The sequence below is a fragment of the Gossypium raimondii genome, chromosome 11 (genome assembly GCF_025698545.1).
Source record: "Gossypium raimondii isolate GPD5lz chromosome 11, ASM2569854v1, whole genome shotgun sequence".
Classification (NCBI taxonomy): domain Eukaryota; kingdom Viridiplantae; phylum Streptophyta; class Magnoliopsida; order Malvales; family Malvaceae; genus Gossypium; species Gossypium raimondii.
The window spans coordinates 2,190,245-2,210,892 of record NC_068575.1 but is presented as its reverse complement, the minus strand read 5'-3'; the positions used below and the strand labels follow the sequence as shown (position 1 = coordinate 2,210,892).

At 33.4% G+C, this 20,648-nt stretch overlaps 1 protein-coding gene across 1 annotated transcript; it reads right to left on the bottom strand.

Moving 5' to 3' along the window:
* Nucleotides 1-8,052: 8,052 nt before the first annotated feature.
* LOC105761611 (uncharacterized) lies at nucleotides 8,053-20,073 on the bottom strand. The gene is made up of 15 exons (XM_052622992.1): nucleotides 19,659-20,073; nucleotides 19,476-19,560; nucleotides 18,815-19,106; nucleotides 18,163-18,669; nucleotides 17,247-17,702; nucleotides 16,776-17,144; nucleotides 15,171-16,004; nucleotides 14,917-15,030; nucleotides 14,523-14,588; nucleotides 13,817-13,878; nucleotides 13,174-13,717; nucleotides 11,967-12,800; nucleotides 11,305-11,829; nucleotides 10,047-10,742; nucleotides 8,053-8,895 (listed from the first exon to the last, which is right to left on the bottom strand). Exons 1-15 carry the CDS (start codon nucleotides 20,071-20,073, stop codon nucleotides 8,053-8,055), a joined length of 6,642 nt encoding a protein of 2,213 aa, XP_052478952.1.
* Between the last annotated feature and the right edge of the window lie 575 nt (nucleotides 20,074-20,648).

Genomic DNA, 20,648 nt, shown 5'->3' with positions numbered 1-20,648 from the left:
TCCATTTTCAAAATAGATTTTCATTTTCATTTGACAAACATATTTTTCAATTAAAATAAAAACTATTTTCTAAAATGAAAATAAAAACATTTTATCAAACCAAACGAAATGTTGATTTTTTATAAAATAAAATTGAAGTATTTTTATTTTTAATATTTTACGATTTAATTTCATTTTTAATTATTAAAATCAAATAATCAAATCATGTAAAATGAGTAAAAAATAAAATTGTGTGATAATACTGCATTAAAATTTCAATTTTAATTACAAACTTCAATAAAATAATAGAAGAGCCGATATCTACTTTTATGGCTTCAATCCAAAATCTTTCTAATACTTATGCAAACAAATTAGTTAATTGAAAATTATTTTATTGAGTTGGTGTTACTCATCAATATAGTTTTAACGCAATTCTAATAAAAATATGTGAGAAAGGATTGTATGAAACATGGATATTGTCACTTTCCAATAGTTTTATACAAAATAGTAATTTCATCCTTAATTTTAGGATTTTCATTTAAATTTGATATTTTTCAGGGTGAAAATGTTGAAATTCAAGATGAAGATGCTGATGTGGCATAAAACAATTGGAAAAGGGATACAGATGACGTGACATCCCGGTTTCATACAATCTTCTCAAAATATGAATATGATAAGATTTGAATCCATGCCAATTAGATTATTAAAAAAATTTAAAGGCTCAACTTATATTAAATATAATTATTTAAATGTATTCTTTTATCTAATTATTGTTTAGATGCTTTTTACACTTAAATATTGTAATTATTAAACTTTATTTTACTAAACTAATATTTGAATACTACGTTGTATTAAATTACCAAATGTACAAACGAAACTTTTGGGGATCATAAAATAAAAATTTTCAACACTGAAAGCGACCCAGAAGAAAATTCACAAAACGTAGCCCCCCTACCAGCAAATTTAACAAGCGCCTTAAAACGCTATCGTAAAAACAAATTACACAAGTCATAATTAGATGTATATCTTTTTCAATCAGTTTAACAACTGTTGTTTGTATAATTGCTTCACGGTGACATTAAGGTCACCTGCCCAATGTCCTTTAAAATTTAGCATGCAAAGTTGTAAGATCTTTAAAAGATGAGGAAGCACATGATAGATTAAGTAAGCTATCATGGTAAACTTGAAGAGTTTGAAAATTAGCACAAATGTGGTGGAGGGGAGAGCCTTGCTTCTATAGATGTGTTATCTTATCAACACCTTGCAACGTTAACTGTTTAATCTTCGGGAGCATCATTACCACGTCTCTCTCCTCACCAACATCACCTTCGTGAGGAGAAAACTCTTGAAAATTGCAAGAAAACATCTGAAGCTTTTCCAAACTGGAAAATCTTTGGAAAAAAATGGAACGAAAAACTGCTACTTCGTTGAGGTATTCAGTGACTTCAACACATTTTATATGAGAAAACATGTCAATCGCAAACTGGCCTTCACTGATCATTGCAATGTCATCACTAGGAAATGGAACTTCTTCCACTTGAGGGATAATCTTAGAAGTCAACAACAAAAAATGATGATATATCTGTCTGGTTTTTAAATTGCAGAGGAATAGGAAAGTCTGATACAATTATGAGCCAATAAATGAATCTGTTAGAATTAAGTGACCCAAATCCTTATTTAAATAAAATACTGTGATAAAATAAAATAAAAGTAAAATCCCTATAGAACTATACTTCTTTTATTTTATTTTAAAATAAGGTTTCTAAACCTTATTAAACTCCATCTATTTGATATTATTTGAATAAGGAGTTTCACTCCTATTAGAATAAGGTTTACAAGCCTATAAATAGGCATAGTCTACTCCTCTTGTAATTAAGTTTTTGACATAGTGAATTTTCTTCTCCTCTGCCCGTGGTTTTTTTCCCGAAAGGGTTTCCACGTAAAATCTGTGTGTTCTTTATTTTTCTATTTCTATTTTTCTTTGCGATATATTGTCATTACCGACATTATATTTTCTCAAATTGGTATCAGAGCTTCTGGGTTGTTCATCTCAATCACGGTAATGACATCTTTGAAGTACGAAATTCCATTGTTGGATCGCAACACCAGATTTACGTTGTGGCAGATAAAGATGCAAGCAGTTCTTGCACAGATGGACTTAGAGGAAGCCCTACTAGGGGTAGATAAGATGCTTTCAATATTGACGGAAGAAGAGAAGAAGCGCAAGGATCGAAAGGCATTAACACAGTTACATCTGCATTTGTCTAACGAAATTTTGCAGGATGTGATGAAGGAAAAGACTGCCGCTGGATTATGGAAGAGGTTGGAACAGATATGTATGTCGAAAACTCTAACTAGCAAACTACATATGAAGCAGCGTCTTTATGCTCATCGTTTGGAGGAAGGTGCATCTGTGCACGAACACTTAACAGTGTTCAAAGAAATTCTCTCAAACTTGGAGGCCATGGAGGTTCAGTATGATAAGGAAGATCTAGGGCTAATTCTACTTTGTTCGTTGCCCCCGTCTTATTCAACCTTTAGAGATACAATTTTATATAGCCGCGAGTCTCTCACAGTTGATGAGGTTTATGATTCTTTAACCTCGTATGATAAGATGAAGCATCTTGTGGTTAAAACCGACTCTCGTGGAGAGGGTCTTATTGTTCGTGAGAGACAAGATCGAATGTCGATGATGATCGTGGAAGGACACAGAATGTAATCCTCGTAGTAAATCTAAAGGTAGATCAAGTCTTCAAACAGAGGAAAACTTGTAACTTTTGCAAGAAAAAGGGCACATTAAATCTGAAAAGCTATAAGCTACGAATAAGATCAAAAGGAGGCTGCGAATCAAAATGGAAAACAACTAGAAAATTCTGGTAAAGCTGATGTTGTAGAAGATTACAGCGATGGTGAACTTCTAGTCGCTTCTGTCAACAATTCCAAAGCGAGCGAGGAATGGATCATTGATTCGGGTTGCACCTTCCACATGAGTCCCAATCGGGATTGGTTTACAACTTAAGAAACAGTATCTGAAGGTATTGTGTTGATGGGAAATAATGCTTCATGTAGAATTGTAGGTGTTGGAACAATTAGAGTTAAAATGTTTGATGGAGTTGTCAGAACACTCAGTGACGTATGACATGTTCCAAAATTAAAGAGAAATTTAATTTCATTGAGTACTCTTGATTCAAAAGGGTACAAATACACAGCTGAAAGTGGGGTTTTGAAAATTTCCAAAGGTTCCCTCATTGTGATGAAAGGGCAGAGAAAGACTGCCAAGTTATATGTTTTGCAGGGTTCTACTGTTACTGGTGATGTAGCTGTGTCATTCTCTTCCTTGTTAGATGATGATATTACTAAACTTTGGCATATGCGCCTAGGGCATATGAGTGAGAATGGCATGGCAGAATTGAGCAAAAGAGGACTTCTTGATGGGCAAGGAATTTACAAACTGAAGTTCTGTGAGCACTGCATTTTTGGGAAGCAAAAGAGAGTTCGATTCACCAGAGGAATCCATAACACGAAGGGAACGTTGGAGTATATTCATTCTGACCTATGGGGGCCATCCAGAGTGCCTTCGAGAGGTGGAGCTAATTATATGCTAACTTTTATTGATGATTTTTCCAGAAAAGTGTGGGCGTTCTTCCTGAAGCAGAAAAGCGATGTGTTTTCCGCATTTAAGTCTTGGAAAACCATGATTGAAAAAAAGACGGGAAAGTAAATAAAATATCTCCGCACAGACAATGGCATAGAGTTCTGTTCTAATGAATTTAATAAACTGTGCAAGTCAGAAGGGATCGTGAGACACTTGACAGTTCGTCATACTCCAGAGCAAAACGGCGTTGCAGAACGAATGAACAGAACGATCATGGAGAAGGTTCGATGTATGTTGTCAAATTCTAACTTATCAAAGTCATTTTGGGCAGAAGCAGCCTTTACTGCATGTTTTTTGATCAATCGATCTCCATCCATTGCCATTGAGAAAAAGACTCCACAAGAGGTATGGTCTGGTAATCCTGCTGACTATTCTAATTTAAAGATCTTTGGTTGTCCTGCGTATGCTCATTTTGATAATGGAAAATTAGAACCGAGATCTATTAAATGTGTTTTTCTTGGTTATAAAGCTGGTGTAAAAGGGTATAAGTTATGGTGTCCTGAAAATAGAAAAGTTGTGATTAGCAGAGATGTTGTTTTTGATGAAACTGCTATGCTACCTAACTTATCTCTTAAAGACTCTTCCAATAAAGAAAATCAAAAGCAGGTGGAGCATCAGATTAATCTAGAATCTGCAATAGAGTCGACTACTAAAGCCAGTACGAAAATTCAAAATAAAGTTGCTTCTTCACCACAATACTCTATCGCCAAAAACAGAACTAGAAGAGAAATTAAACCTCCAAAGAAGTATGCCGAGGCTGATCTAGTTGCTTATGCTTTAAATGTGGCTGATCTAGTTGCTTATGCTTTAAATGTGGCTTAAGATATAGATGCAAACCAAGAGCCATCTAATTATTCTGAGGAAGTTAGTTGTGAAGATTCAGAAAAGTGGATGTTTGCTATGCAAGAGGAGATGGAATCACTCCACAAAAATAAAACATGGGATCTTGTGAAACTTCCCAAAGGTAAAAAGGTTGTTCGTTGTAAATGGGTGTTTAAAAAGAAAGAGGGGACTCCAAGAGTTAAAGAACCCAGATATAAAGCAAGGCTTGTTGCAAAGGGTTACAGTCAAATTCCAGGAGTGGAATTCACAGATGTGTTCTCTCTAGTTGTGAAGCATAGTTCGATTCGAGCTTTGCTTGGTATTGTGGCCATGCATGATTTGGAGCTTATGCAGTTAGATGTAAAAACTGCATTTTTGCATGGAGAACTTGAGGAGGATATTTACATGCAACAACCAGAGGGTTTTACAGTCTCAGAAAAAGAGGACTATGTTTGCTTGCTGAAAACGTCCCTTTACGGTTTGAAACAAAGGACCAAGACAAGGGTATAAGAGGTTTGATTCCTTTATGACTTCTCATGATTTTAAAAGAAGTAGCTTTGATGTTGTGTTTACTTTAAGAAAAATAGTGATGGTTCTTTTGTGTATCTACTCCTTTATGTTGATGACATGTTGATAGCAACGAAAGATAAAGGAGAGATAAGAAAGGTCAAAGCCCAACTAAGTGAAGAATTTGAGATGAAAGACTTGGGACCAAAGAAAGAAGATACTTGGTATGGAGATTCTCGTGGATAGAAAAGCAAGTAAATTGTATCTAAGTCAGAAAGGGTACATTGAGAAAGTTCTTTTCAGATTCAATATGCAGAATGCTAAGCCTGTTAGTACTCCTTTAGCAGCCCATTTAAGACTTTCATCGGCTTTGTCTCCACAATCAGATGATGAGATTAAGTACATGTCACATGTTCCATACTCTAGTGCAGTGGGATCTCTCATGTATGCCATGGTTTGTTCACGTCCAGATTTATTATATGCAGTTAGTGCAGTTAGCAGATGCATAACAAATCCTGGTAAAGAACATTGGAAAGCAGTTCAGTGGGTTTTAAGATACTTACGAGGTACTACCAATGTTTGCTTACAGTTTGGAAGAACTAGAGATGGAGTCATTGGGTATGTTGATGCTGATTTTGCTGGGGACCTCGATAGAAGAAGATCTCTCACCGGTTATGTCTTTACAATCAGAGGTTGTGCAATCAGTTGGAAAGCCAGTTTGCAAACTACGATCGCTTTGTCTACCAATCGTCGAGTACATGGCGATTCATGAGGCTTGTTAAGAAGCTATATGGTTGAAGGGACTCTTTAGTGAACTCAATGAAGACCTTCAAATCAATACAGTATTTTGTGACAGTCAGAGTGCCATCTTCCTTACAAAAGATCAAATGTTTCATGAGAGAACAAAACACATTGATGTTCGGTATCATTTTGTTCGTGATATTATTGCTCGTGGTGATATTGTTGTGAGCAAAATTAGTACTCATGAAAATCCTGCAGATATGATGACTAAGTCACTTCCTATAACCAAGTTTGAGTATTGCTTAAACTTGGTTGGTGTTCATTGTTGCAAATAAACCCTTAAGGGGTTTTATGGAAGAGGTGGAGAAACTTGTTCGTTGAGAGTTCGCGATGAAAAATTGTTCATTAAGAATTCGTGTCAAGGTGGAGATTGTTAGAATTAAGTGACCCAAATCCTTATTTAAATAAAATACTGTGATAAAATAAAATAAAAGTAAAATCCCTATAGAATTATACTTCTTTTATTTTATTTTAAAATAAGGTTTCTAAACCTTATTAAACTCCATCTATTTGATATTATTTGAATAAGGAGTTTCACTCCTATTAGAATAAAGTTTACAAGCCTATAAATAGGCATAGTCTACTCCTCTTGTAATTAAGTTTTCGACATAGTGAATTTTCTTCTCCTCTGCCCGTGGTTTTTTTCCCGAAAGGGTTTCCACGTAAAATCTGTGTGTTCTTTATTTTTCTATTTCTATTTTTCTTTGCGATATATTGTCATTACCGACATTATATTTTTCTCAGAATCAATAAATTTAAAAGAAAAACATGCATTACTTAATTCTGAACTTTTCAATGCTTGATTTTTGTTCCACAAAACGTTTTCATTAGCATTTCCTTTCTGTAACTGTTAATATTTGGCACACTTGCTGTCTCATTTATTTAATATCTTTATTTTTTAATTTTTTACTATATCTTATAGGACACGTGTCATAACTCGATTCTATTTGTGGAGTCTAAAAAAATTATTAACAGTGTATTAAATATTTTCTCTTTCCATAAAACGTACTTCCTTTTTTACGTATGCCATAGGCAAGGGTGTTTTGTTTTAAAAACATCACAAAATTTGTAGGGTAAACTACACTCGAGGTTATTAAACTATTAGTAAATTTATATTTTGATCATTTAATTTCAAAAAATTATAAAGTGGTTACTCAACTATTCGAAAGTTTTCATTTAAGTTATCGGACTATTAATTAAAGTGCTACTATATGGCTTTCTTTGTTCGCACCAATCAAAAGCTCTCATTCGCCTTTTTTTCTACAGTTTAATTTTTTATGAAACAACTTTGAACATCATTAATCTGCAAACCAAAATCCAAATATCCTTCTTCTTTGATCTCCAACATTGATCGTCAGAGTAACTTAGATGTAAGGTATGTTCTTTTACTCGTCGATGTGTATTGATCCACTGTATCGATTGTTGAATTGTCACTTGGAGCTTGCTAGTAGAACTTAAAACAAAAATTTAATAGCCCAATGAATTAAATAAAAAATTTTAAATAATTCAGTGACCATTTTGTAACACTTTAAAGTTGAATAACTAAAACAAAAACTTACTAATAATTTAATAAACTTAGGTATAAGTAATTTTTTTTTATTTTTCTTGCTCGGTCTAATTATTTGTATTCCATAAACCATCATGGCGTGATTGGGAGCACATTGGCCAATATTTTGTATGATAAGAGATGGGTAGAGATAGAGAATCGGGAAAGAAAGATAGCAAAAATTGTGATAATGATATCTGTCTAATGGATATGAATGTTATTATGTGATGTCCAAGGTTTGAATCTAAATGCTCTCCTTCTATTTAGAAATGTAATATATGGTTGGAATCTAAATTCTCTCATTCTCCTTAAAAATATATTGTATTTTACACTGCACTCAGTATAATTTATTGGTAAAAAGTCTCCTGTACACAGGACCAAATTGTCTGAAAACACAAAGAATGCTTGAAATACAATCCCAAGAATACAAAACGATCAAATCTCCACAGTCAAGATTCAGTACTTATACACAAGAAATTGCCATTTAAGAACCTCTTTAAAATACCTCACCTTTTGGCTTTTCATTTCGAAATCAGCACCTCACTTCAATTATTCAAGGAACATGATCCTCCAATTATGTCCACCATTTTTGTCCGTCTCTTCAGACACCTAACATTCCGTAATAACAAGGAGTCATATATAACAAGATGAGACTTGCATTTATACTTCTGCATATAAAATCAACATCAGATGGATTTACAATAAGCTTACAAGGTTATATGTATATATATTTCTACGAATTTCAGTACTCTGTACCTTCTTTGTTTAAACTGCTCATGGTAGCACTAAGGTCCCAAGTACGTCTCCTAACTTCCCATCCTGTTAGTACCTGTTGTAGCTTTGGCGTGCTTAAAGCTCCATTGCAAAAATTCTCCATTGCGGGACAGTTAATCACTGTTAAGTCATCCAATGCTGGGAACTTCAAAGTGTAATTCCCTGAACAAAAGCTTTTGAGATTTTGTAGATCATAAAGCCCCAAACATTTCAACTCCTTGAAAATAATCTCATGATATGGTGCTTCATCTCCATCACTTGCAATTACTTCTCGCATCATTTCACATCCTCCTATCTTTAATGTAACAAGCTGCTCCAAACATTGGGCTTTCGAAGATGTAATCAGCTCTACCATCTCTTCGCAGATCCAAACATCCAAAGTTGTAAGATTTTGGAAAGATGAAGAAGCACATGATAAACTCATTAAGCTAACACACTCGTAAACTTGAAGAGTTTCAAGATTAGCACAAATGTGATGGAGGGGAGATCCTTGCTTCCATAGATGTGTCATCTTATCAACACCTACCAACGTTAACTCGTTAATTCTTGGGAGCAACATTGCCACGTCTCTCTCCTCACTAACATTTCCTTCGTAAGGAGACAACTCTTTAAAACTGCAACCAACCATCTTAAGCTTTTCTAAATTGGAAAATCTTTGGAAGAAATGGAGCGCAACAACTGCAGAATCATTGAGGTATTCAGTGATTTGAAGAACTTTAATATGGGAAAACAAGTCAACCGCAAACTGGCCACCAGTGATCATTGCAATGTCATCAGTAGTAAGTGAAATATGTTCCAATTGAGGGATTATCTGAGAAGTCAACACCCAAAAATGATGATATATTAGACTGGTTTTTGAATTACAGAGGAATAGGAAGGTCTAACACAAACATGAGCCAATAAAAGAACCAATAAATTAAAGAACATGCATTAATTAATTCTGCACTTTTCAATGCTTGATTTTGTTGTGATTATTATAATTAAAAACAAACATATGGCTAAAAATTTGTACTAACATTTAAACAGTGGCATTCAAATTTTTTAGATTTATTCTGATTAGTTATCATATTCTTTCTTGATATGCTATGCTAGATTTGGACATTCATTTGATACATTCTAGTTTATCTCTTTTCATCTAGTAACTTTGATCTTTGGATTAAAACTTAAAAAAAAAAAAAAAAAGATGAATTTTAGCATTTTAAGTATAGAGTACAGAATAAGAACTGACTCCATATTTTAAAATTTATATAATGAGTAATTTTGACTACTTTTGTCTTACTTATTAAATTGAGTTTTTTACAATTGGTCTCAATTTATGAGATTATATTTTTTATAGGGTAAACTACACTAGTAGTTGCTTATTTATTAGTACAAAAGATAACTGGGAGACCAAAAAAGAGAAAACTGAATGATTGACCGACAATTTTGTAAATTTTCATAATTGGGTAATAAAAAATACTAATAGTTGGGTGACTACTACTGTAATTTACCCTTCTTTGTATTACCCTAAGTGTATGAATTACTTCCAACTTTTTAAGTGTTGGGTTTGAATCTTTAGAAATCAAAAGAGAGAAAATGGTAGCCTGGTCCTCTGGCTTTAGCAATTCCTTGTGCACCAGAAAAATAGATTCCAATGCCGTATTCATAATCTTATAGGATTAGGACTTTATAATAAAAAAGCAAAATATACAAGGATCAAAGGTAAAATAATCTTTTTAGTTTTAAAGGCCAATATTTGTGTTTCTAGCTTTGTATGTAGTTGAGTTGACCAAAGAAATGCTCGTTGATTAAATTATTAAGTAATAACTTATGAAGATAAAGATAAAATATGAAGTTAGTGATGATCTTTTTTAATGAATGAAAATTAAATGCATTTAGTTAAGTGGTAATAAATGATTCAAGTAAGTGAAATGAACCATATTTAAGTGAAATTATTTGTAAAGGAAGAGTGAAGAGACGTACCTTTCCAATGGGCAACAGTTGTGACACTACATTCCCAGACACCTTAAACTTCATCGGCCAAGATGTTGTCAACCTTTTTAACATAGGGCACATTATGTTGTGCATTCCTGGATAGAAACATACGAGATTTGGTAAATCCCAGAGTGCAAGGAAGGATAATTGATTAAATTCAAACAAAATTTCATGTTGATTTGATCCTTCAACATTCTTTGAAACAATCTCTTCTACCCCACAACCACTAACAATAAGGCTCCTAAGTTTCTGAAGATCTCTGACTGTTGAAAATGGAAACAAAGTTTTCAAATTCCAACAATCTTGAACATGTATTTCTTGAAGATTTTCAAAAGAAGTATTTTCATCAGGATCCTTGTTCCATACATGCTTCAACTTTGGCAAGCGGAAGAGTTTCACTTGTCTTAATTTACTCGTCACGAAGCATGCTTCTTCAATATCTAACCCTTGGACTTGGGGTTGGAACACTTCTTCTAATGAAGCACAATCAGTTACTGTTAGTTTCTCCAAACTTTGGAAATTTCCGAGATAAAAATGTGGAAAAATATTCAACAATGCATAACAGTGCTCTGCTTTTAACTCTTTCAAATTAGAAAACGATTTCGAATCAAGCTGCTTATACCATATCCTCTTCACATTCCTCAAGTAGGAGATTGTGACTTTCTCTAACCCGAGAAAAGCAACCTACAATACATTGAAAACAATTATTAGAAGAGGTTAATATTACAACAAGAAAAATTTTTAAACTTATATTTTAATTCTCAAAAGTATTCAATTAACTTATAAATAAAATTATTAATATTTTATTTCTTGTAATTTTATATTTATATTTGCTCTACTTTAATCAATTAATGTAATTAATTCTTACTATATTTTAAAAATGTAAATCTAATTTAATGTATGTTATTATTTTCTAAAATTATAATTTAAGCTTAATAATTTAATATTTATTAATTTTAATATGATAAAATTAAAATTTAATTAAGTTAACTAATTCTATAATAAAGAGATAATGTTTATATTTAACATATAAAAATTTATAAAGAAAAAATAGAAACAAAAAACATGCAATAACTTGAAAAAAAAAAAGGCAAGGAGCAAAAAGAATTTTACTCAAATTGTAAATACGTGCTTCAATTGGATAGTGTCACGTGTCAAAAGCTATATATGATATGAAAGAGACATAGTCACATAAAAGGAAAATTAAATGTATAAATAAAGACTCGTTCAATAAAATAAGCCTAACCTTGTTGGAGAAAAGTGTAGCAACGTTAACAACTTCGTCACCAATTATTGCTTCTTTATCTTCGTCTCTTGAAAATGTAGAAACAAAAGTAGTCATGTTTAAACAATCAACTACCTTAATTTCATCAACTACCTTAATTTCAACTACGGATGGACATTCAAGACCTTTACTTCCCAGGTAAAAGCTTGTCATATCTGGACAAGACTCCACTATAATGGATTGTAGACGAGGGAATATGCTATTGATCTTGCAACTTTCTGTTATTGCTTCCTCGACCATTGTAATTGAACCCTCTTCTTTGATGACTTGTTCCAAATTACTGCATCTCTTGATTTCCATTTGTCGGAGTTGCCTCAGGCTGAAGGCCGTTGAGAGGTTAAAAATGCATCTCAAATTGTTGGTATCACAAACCTCCAAAAATTCAAGAGTTGCAAAATTTAACATTTCTTGAGGATTTCTACTCCATAAGTCTATCAGCTTTGGAAACTCTGAAAACTTTAAATGCTTTAGACCAAGATATCCAACCTAAGAAGCAACATATCAAAAAGTTGAATTTTCATACCAACATAATTAACAAGGCCCTACACTTCTATTGTGAAAATAAATTACACACAATCATAATTAAATGTATATATATCTTCCAATGAATTTTTAAATCATACCTGCTCTTTGTATAATTGCTCCACGGTGGAATCAAGGTCACCAGCCCAACGTCCCTTAAAATCTGTTTCTGTTAACTGCACTTTATGCAGTTTTGGTGTGGTTAGCTCCCCCTGATTAAAGTTCTTCATTCTAGGACACTGGCTCAAAGTAATTTGTTCCAAGGATGGAAACCTTAACGTGTAATTCCCTGAACAAAAGGTTAACAGCCTTTGTAAACAATGAAGCTCCAAATGTTTCAGCGCTCTGAAAACAATCTCGTATGACGTTTCATCATCGTCGCTTGCAACTACTTCTCTCATCATTTCACATTCTCTTATCCTCATTGTAACAAGGCACACCAAACTTTGGACTTTGAAAGATGTAATCAACTCTGACATCCCATTGCATTTCCAGACATCTAAAATTGTAAGAGTTTCAAAAAATGAAAGACTTAATCCTAAATTAATCAAATTGTCACACTGCCAAAGTTGAAGACATTCGAGACTTGCACAAATATGGTCAAGCGGGGAGTCTTGCTTCCATAGATGTCTTATGTTGTCAACCATATCCAATTTCAACTTCTTGATTTTTGGGATCGTGATGATCAGGTCTTTATCTTCACATGCATCGCTTTCGAAAGAAGCTAGCTCTTTGAAATGACAAGAAACCACGTCAAGCCTTTCCAAATTGTAAAACCTTCTAAGGAAAGAAATTGGGAAAACAACTGATACATCAAAGTAGCAAGAGATTCGAAGAAATTTGACATTGCAAAATAAGTCGGCCTCAAACTGGCCATCACTTATCATCGCAATATCATCATGGCTAAATGAAACCTCCTCCAATTGGGGGATAACCTAAAAAGAAACAAGTAAAAACAATGAGAACTGTAGAGTGTTAGATTTAGAATTCCATTTAAATAGAAACACTTAACACAAAGTATAGCTAAAGCACATGATATAAGCCCATAAATGAACTATGAAATCAATAGTTTGAAGTGATTTAGTACCTCCTTTTTTTGTAACTCTTTACCAGTTAATAAATTCCATTGCATTCATAGTTAATTTATAATTGTTAGAGAGTATCATTTAGAAAAAGAAAAATATGAATTGAGTGGTTATCTTAATTATTTTGTATTTTCAAATGAATATTTGGATGTATTAGTTGAGAGGTACAAAATGATTTAAATACAATTTACAAACTGTGCTAAAAAGGTGTGGCAGTTCATACCTTTTCAATGAGGAAAAGTGGACGTCGGATTTGGAATTTTTCATGCCCAAATATCTTAATCCTCAACCAAGACATCCTCAGATGCTTTAATGCAGGCCATGTTGTTCTATGCTTCCCTGGGTAGAAACATGTTAGGTATGGTAGATACCAAAGCATAAGGAAGGACAACTGATTAAATACAAAACAAATTTCATGGTTGTTTGACCCTTCATCATTCTTTGAAACAATCTCCTCCACCCCACACCTATTAATAGTAAGTCCTTCAAGTTGCTGAAGACCTTTGGCAATTGAAAATGGAAACAGAGTTTTCAAGCTCCAACATTTATGAATGCATACTACTTGTAGATTTTCAAAAGAAATATTTCCTTTGCGATACTTGGTCCAAACATGCTTCAACTTTGGTAGGCGAACGAGATTCATTTCTCTTAGTTGACTGTTTAACACATATGTTTCTTCAATATCTAACCCTTGCACTTGGAGTTGGAACACTTCTTCTAGTGAAACACAGTCAATCAGTACTAATTTCTCCAATCTTTGGAAAACCCTCAAAAGAAAAAGTGGAAAAATGTTTAACAACACATCACATTTCTTAACAGTCAACTTTTTTAGTATAGAAAATGAATTTGTATGAAGTTGGTTGTACCATATTCTCTTTGTGTTTCTCAAATTGGAGATTGTGATTTTCTCAAAATTTGGAAAAGCAACCTGAATAATGATAGAAAAAGCTAATTGCAATTAGAAATAAATTATATAAAATGTTAGCTCATCGATATTTAGATGAAGGCATCGGTAAATCATATAATTAAGGCAATTGAAATCATTGGTAATCTGAGAAGAATTTAAATGAATTTAATATAAAATTATCTTTGGTCGACTTTTATATACGTAACTACTTCATATACACGCTAGTTTCACATGTATTATGCATGATTTTAGAATATATAAATTATTTTGATAATTTTAAAATATTGTGCTAATAAAAATACCTAATAGTAAAAAACTTTGGACAGTAGATTGTAAATAATATACAAATAATATAAATGTATTATTTACGAAATTGTATATATGAAATATAAATTTAACTAGTATATAAATAATTAAAGTTAATTATTTATGAATAAGTAATATAATATTTCTTTTTACATTTTAGTTAATGGAAACATAATAATTTAAAATATAAAAGATAACTTTTCTTTTATTTATTATATAAGTTCTTTTAATGAAAGTCTTTTTTATTTATCTCATACACCATTATGGTGTTTTCTTAGACGCGGTACATGGATTTAGGGTATCGCAAATATTTTATGACTTAAATGCATAAATGAAAATTCATTAAAAGAAAAACTAACCTTGTCAGAGAAAAATGTAGTAAGGCTTTCAACTTCGTCACCAATTATTGCTTCTATATCTTCGTCCTTTGAAAATGTAGAAATAAAAGTAGTCATGTTTGAACAGTCAACTACCTTAATTTCAATCAATGATGGACACTCAAGACCTTTACTTCCTAAGTAAAAGCTTGTCATATCTGGACAAGACTCCACTATAATGGATTGCAGATGAGGGAATATGCTAAGGATATTGCAACTATCTGTTATTGCTTCCTCAACCATTCTAACTGAACCCTCTTCTTTGATGACTTGTTCCAAAATTATTGCATCTCTTAATTTCCATTTGTCGGAGTTGCCCCAGGTTGAAGGTCGTTGAGAGGTTAAAAATGCATCTCAAATTGTTGGAATCACTGACCTCCAGAAATTCAAGAGTTGTAAAATTCAATATTTCTTGAGGATTTTTACTCCATATGTCTATAAGCTTCGAAAAATCTGACAACTTCAAATGCTTTAGACCACGATATCCAACCTAATTAGCAATATATAGAAAAATATAAATATTTATATTACCAACATATTTAACATGAGCCAACAAGGCTATCATGAAAATAAATTATGCAAAGCATAATTAAAAATTTCTTTTTTTTGGATGAAATTTTCAATCAATACCTGCTCTTTGTATAACTGCTCAACGGTGGCATTAAGGTCACCGGCCCAACGTCCCTTAAAATCTGTTTCTGTTAACTGCACTTTATGCAGTTGTGGTGCGCTTAGCACTCCTTGATAGAAGTTATTCATTCTAGGACATTGGCTCAAAGTAACTTGTTCCAAAGATGGAAACCTTAAAGTGCAATACCCTGAACAAAAGCTTGTGAGGCTTGGTAAACAATGAAGCTCCAAAAATTTTAGCGCTCTGAAACCAATCTCATATGATGTTTCATCCCCGTCGCTTGCAACTACTTCTCTCATCATTTCACATTCTCTGATCCTTATTGTAACAAGGCACACTAAACTTTGGGCTTTGAACGATGTAATCAACTCTGACATCCCATTGCATTTCCAGACATCTAAAGTTGTAAGAGTTTCAAAAAATGAAAGACCTAATCCTAAATTAATCAAATTGCCACACTCCCAAAGTTCAAGACATTCGAGACTTGCACAAATATGGTCAAGCGGGGAGTCTTGCTTCCATAGATGTCTTATGTTGTCAACCATATCTAATTTCAACTTCTTGATTTTTGGGATTGTGATGGTCATGTCTTTATCTTCACATGCATCGCTTTCGAAAGAAGCTAGCTCTTTGAAATTACAAAAAACCATGTCAAGCCCTTCCAAATTGTAAAACCTTCTAATGAAAGAAATTGGGAAAACATCTGATACATCAGAATAACAAGAGATTCGAAGAAATTTTACATTGCAAAATAAGCCAGCGTCAAACTGGCCATCACTTATCATCGCAATATCACCATGGCTAAATGAAACCTCCTCCAATTGGGGGATCACCTAAAAATAAACAAGCATGAACAATGAGAACCAGAGGGTATTAGATTTAGAATTCCATTTAAATAGAAACACTTAACACAAAAGAATAGCTAAAACACATAATATAACCCCATAAATGAACCATGAAATCAATAGTTTGAAGTGATGTGTATTTGTAGTTTTAAATTCTATATTAAGAATGTGCATGTTAGATTTTTTTTATAAAAGAATGCAATGGGATTTATTAATTGGTAAAGAGTTACAAAAAAAAGGAGGTACTAAATTAGGATTTAGAATTGTTAGGGAGTATCATTGAGACAAAGAGAAATATGTGTTAAGTGATTATCTTATTATTTTGTATTTTCAAATGAACATCTGGATGTATTAGTTGAGAGGTACAAAATGATTTAAATACAATTTACCAACTTTGCTTAAAAGTGTGGCAGTTCATACCTTTTCAATGAGGAAAAGTGGATGTCGGATTTGGGATTTTTCATGCCCAAATATCTTAATCCTCCAACACCCTGATATCCTCAATTGCTTTAATGCGGGCCATGTTGTTCTATGCATTCCTGGGTTGAAACATTTTAGGTATGGTAGATGCCAAAGCATAAGGAAGGACAGTTGATTAAATGCAAAACAAATTTCCTGTTCGTCTGATCCTTCAACATTTTTTGAAACAATCTCCTCCAACCCACAATTATCAATAGTAAGTCTTTCAAGTTGCTAAAGATCTTTGGCAATTGAAAATGGAAACAGAGTTTTCAAGCTCCAACATTCCTGAATGCATACTTGTCGTAGACTTTCAAAAGAAATATTTCTCATGTGATACTTGGTCCAAACATGCTTCAACTTTGGTAAGCAAACGAGATTCACTTCTTTTAATTCACTGTCTACCGTATATTTTTCTTCAACATCTAGCCCTTGCGCTTGAAGTTGGAACACTTCTTCAACTGAGGCACAATCAATCACTATTAATTTCTCTAATCTTTGGAAAGCCCTCAAAAGAAAATGTGGAAAGATGTTCAACAACGCATCACAATCCTTAACAGTCAACTCTTTTAGCATAGAAAAGGAACTCGTATGAAGTTGGTTGTACCATATCCTCTTTGCTTTCCTCAAATGGGAGATTGTGATTTTCTCCAAATTGGGAAAAGCAACCTACAATGAATTATTCATGCCAATGAAAACAATAATTAAAAGAGTTAAATATAACAACAGAAGAAAAGGAAAAAGAAAAATTCACTGCGTTGAAAATAGTACCTTATTGTTGAAAAAAATTGCATCTGTAGAGATCTCTTTACTCATAGAATTATGGATGAATCCTTCCAATTTTGGACAGCTTTCTATCTCAAGAATCTTCAAGGTTGGGAATTCAACAGTATAATCTTCATGGCAAAATCCAATGAGTTTTTCAAGTCTTTTCAATCTGAGGGAGTTTAATCGAGGGAAGCAGATTAGATATCTATTTCCAAATGCTTCTTTGATAATCTTCTTCATTGATATTATCTCATGTATGCACTTGCATTCACTTATTTCCAAGCATTCGAGCTGTTGAAGATATTCAACCATAGAGTCGGATAAGACGTGTTTTAAGTTGTCGCAGCCCTCAATGATCAACGTTGTCAAATTTTGGGTTGAACAAAACCCTTGGAGAAGCCATATTCTTTCGATGCTAATTGAAGATAGCACCAACTCCTTCAACTTAGGGAACTGTGTCTGCAGAAATATACGTGTTTACTTGCCTAATGTATAAGTTTCATTAGCTAATTATGAGTCAAACAATAATAAAATAATTTTATTATACAAACAATAATATAGTGAAAATAACTTAGCTAGAAAAACCATGTAATTCCAAAATAAACAAACAAATAAAATAACATATGTGATCATTTTCATAGCAATCAAACTAAAGTTATTATCATTTTCACATCTAATTTTTTCTCAGCCAAATAAATTTTCTTAATAACAGGTGGAAACCACCATTCGAAATAAAACAATATGTTCAAAATACAAGAAGGGCACCTAATTGAATATTAATACAGCCATAACTTTATTGTTGTTTTATTCTTCAAATTGCTAGGAACTTTCATTAGCAAGGAATACAAATATAGTTCATGAGTCATGACTAACCATGACTTAAATGTATAAATGAAGATTTATTAAAAGAAAAACTAACCTTGTGGGAGAAAAATGTAGAAACGTTATCAACTTCATCACCAATTATAAGTTCTTTATCTTCGTCTGTTGAAAATGTAGAAATTAAAGTAGTCATGTTTGAACAGTTAGCTATCTTAATTTCAAGCAAGGATGGACATTCAAGACCTTTACTTCCTAGGTAAAAGCTTGTTATATTTGGACAAGATTCCACTATAATGGATTGTAGACGAGGGAATATGACAATGATCTTGCTATTATCTGTTATTGCTTCCTCAACCATTGTAATTGAACCCTCTTCTTTGATGACTTGTTCCAAATTATTGCATCTCTTGATCTCCATTTGCCGGAGTTGTCCCAAGCAGAAGACCATTGAGAAGTTAAAAATGTATCTCAAATTATTGGAATCACAAAACTCAAGAAATTCAAGAGTTATAAAATCCAACATTTCTTGAGGATTTCTACTCCATATGTTTATCAACTCCGAAAAATCTGACAACTTCAAATTCTTTAGACCACGATATCCAACCTAAGAAGCAACATATAAAAAAGATAAATATTTATATTACCAACATATTTTAAAAAAGGGCCCTACAATGCTATTGTGAAAATAAATTACAAAAATCATAATTAAATGTATATATATATCTTTCAATGAATTTTTCAACCAGTACCTGCTCTTTGTATAATTGCTCCACTGTGGCATTAAGGTCACCAGCCCAACGTCCCTTAAAATCTGTTACCGTTAACTGCACTTTATGCAGTTTTGGTGTGCTTAGCACTCCTTCATAAAAGTTCTTCATCCTAGGACACTGGCTCAAAGTAACTTGTTCTAAGGATGGAAACCTTAACGTGTAATGCCCTGAACAAAAGCTTACTAGCCTTTGTAAACAATGAAGCTCCAAATGTGTTGGAACAATGGCAGCAGCAAAAAGAAAACAAAGTTGCAAAACAGAATTTGCAAAACTGAAGCAAGAAGTATCGAAGCAAAAGAAATCAAAGCAAAGCAAAAACAGTGAACAAAATTGAATACTCAGCAAATTGTAACTGAACATTTACCTTTTTTCATTCAAAATTTGAATATATAAAAGAGTTACAAATTTGATTCATTTGACAGTTACCTAATGACATAACTGCTCCCACTTAAACTAAACTAATACAAGCTTAAGTCAAATACAAAATAAGCTGACATACCAGCTTTTACATCATCAATCCAATCACAAACTTAATCCAACTAACTTTGGAAACTAGTTAAAGTTGAACTAAACTAAATTACAAAAGAACAAAACATCCAAAGTTGATTGCTTCATCTGGTTCAGCTTCAGTCATGCACACCAAGCATTATCACCAAGCTCGACAGCCAACCATGCTACTGGCCACATGTTGCTTTGCAGTCCAGCTTTCAACACTCCTCCTTCGACTGTAAGCAACACATACCAATTCCATTTCTCAATACTTCAAACTTAGCAGCTCCTAAGGGCTTAGTCAACATATCAGCTAATTGTGCCCCTGAGCTACAATGAACAAGGCTGATCTCTTTTGTTTGTTCAGCCTCTCGAACAAAGTGTAACTTTATCTTAAAATGTTTAGTTTTCCCATGAAACACGGGGTTCTTAGCTATAGCAACTGCTGATTGATTGTCCACCCAAATTTCAGTTGCTTCAGCTTGTGTTTCATTAAGGTCCTGAAGCAATTTCCTGAGCCAAATGGCCTGATTGACTGCTGCTGCTGCTGCAATGTACTCTGCTTCAGCTGTGGACTGAGCAACAGTTTGTTGCTTCTTTGAACTCCAACAAAACATGCCCGATCCAAGTGTGAAGAAGTATCCAGAGGTACTCTTCATGTCATCGAGGGATCCTGCCCAATCACTATCAGAGTAACCTTCTAATTTCAGTTCCTTCCCACTTTCAAACATTACACCAAAGTTAGCCATGCCTTTGATGTATCTAAGAACCCTTTGGCGCCTTCAAATGCGCCTCATTACAAAGAATGCATGAACCTTGATAGCGACTAACACCAAACATAATGTCTGACCTAGTTGCTGTTAGATACAACAAGCAACCTACTAGGCTTCGATAATGCCTCTCATCAACCCTTTGCTGATCACCATTGCTGGTCAATTTTTCACCTTGAGCCACAGGTGTGCTGACTGCTTTACAGTTATGCATGCAAAATTTGTCTAGGATCTTCAAAGCAAATGAGTGTTGGCTGATGAAGATACCTCGATCAGACTGGTGAACTTCCATGCCAAGGAAGTAAGTCATGATCCCCAAGTCTGTCATCTCAAACACTTGCTGCATTTGGACCTTGAACTCATCAATGAGCTCAACTTTGCTCCCTGTCACTAACAAGTCATCCACATACAAGGAGACAATCAGCAAGGTTTCAAATTCTGACCTCTTAACATACAGAGTAGGTTCACTAAGGCTCTTCACAAATCCAAGCTTGGTCAGATAAGCATCAACTCTGTCATACCAGCCCTTGGTGCTGCTTTCAGCCATAGAGGGC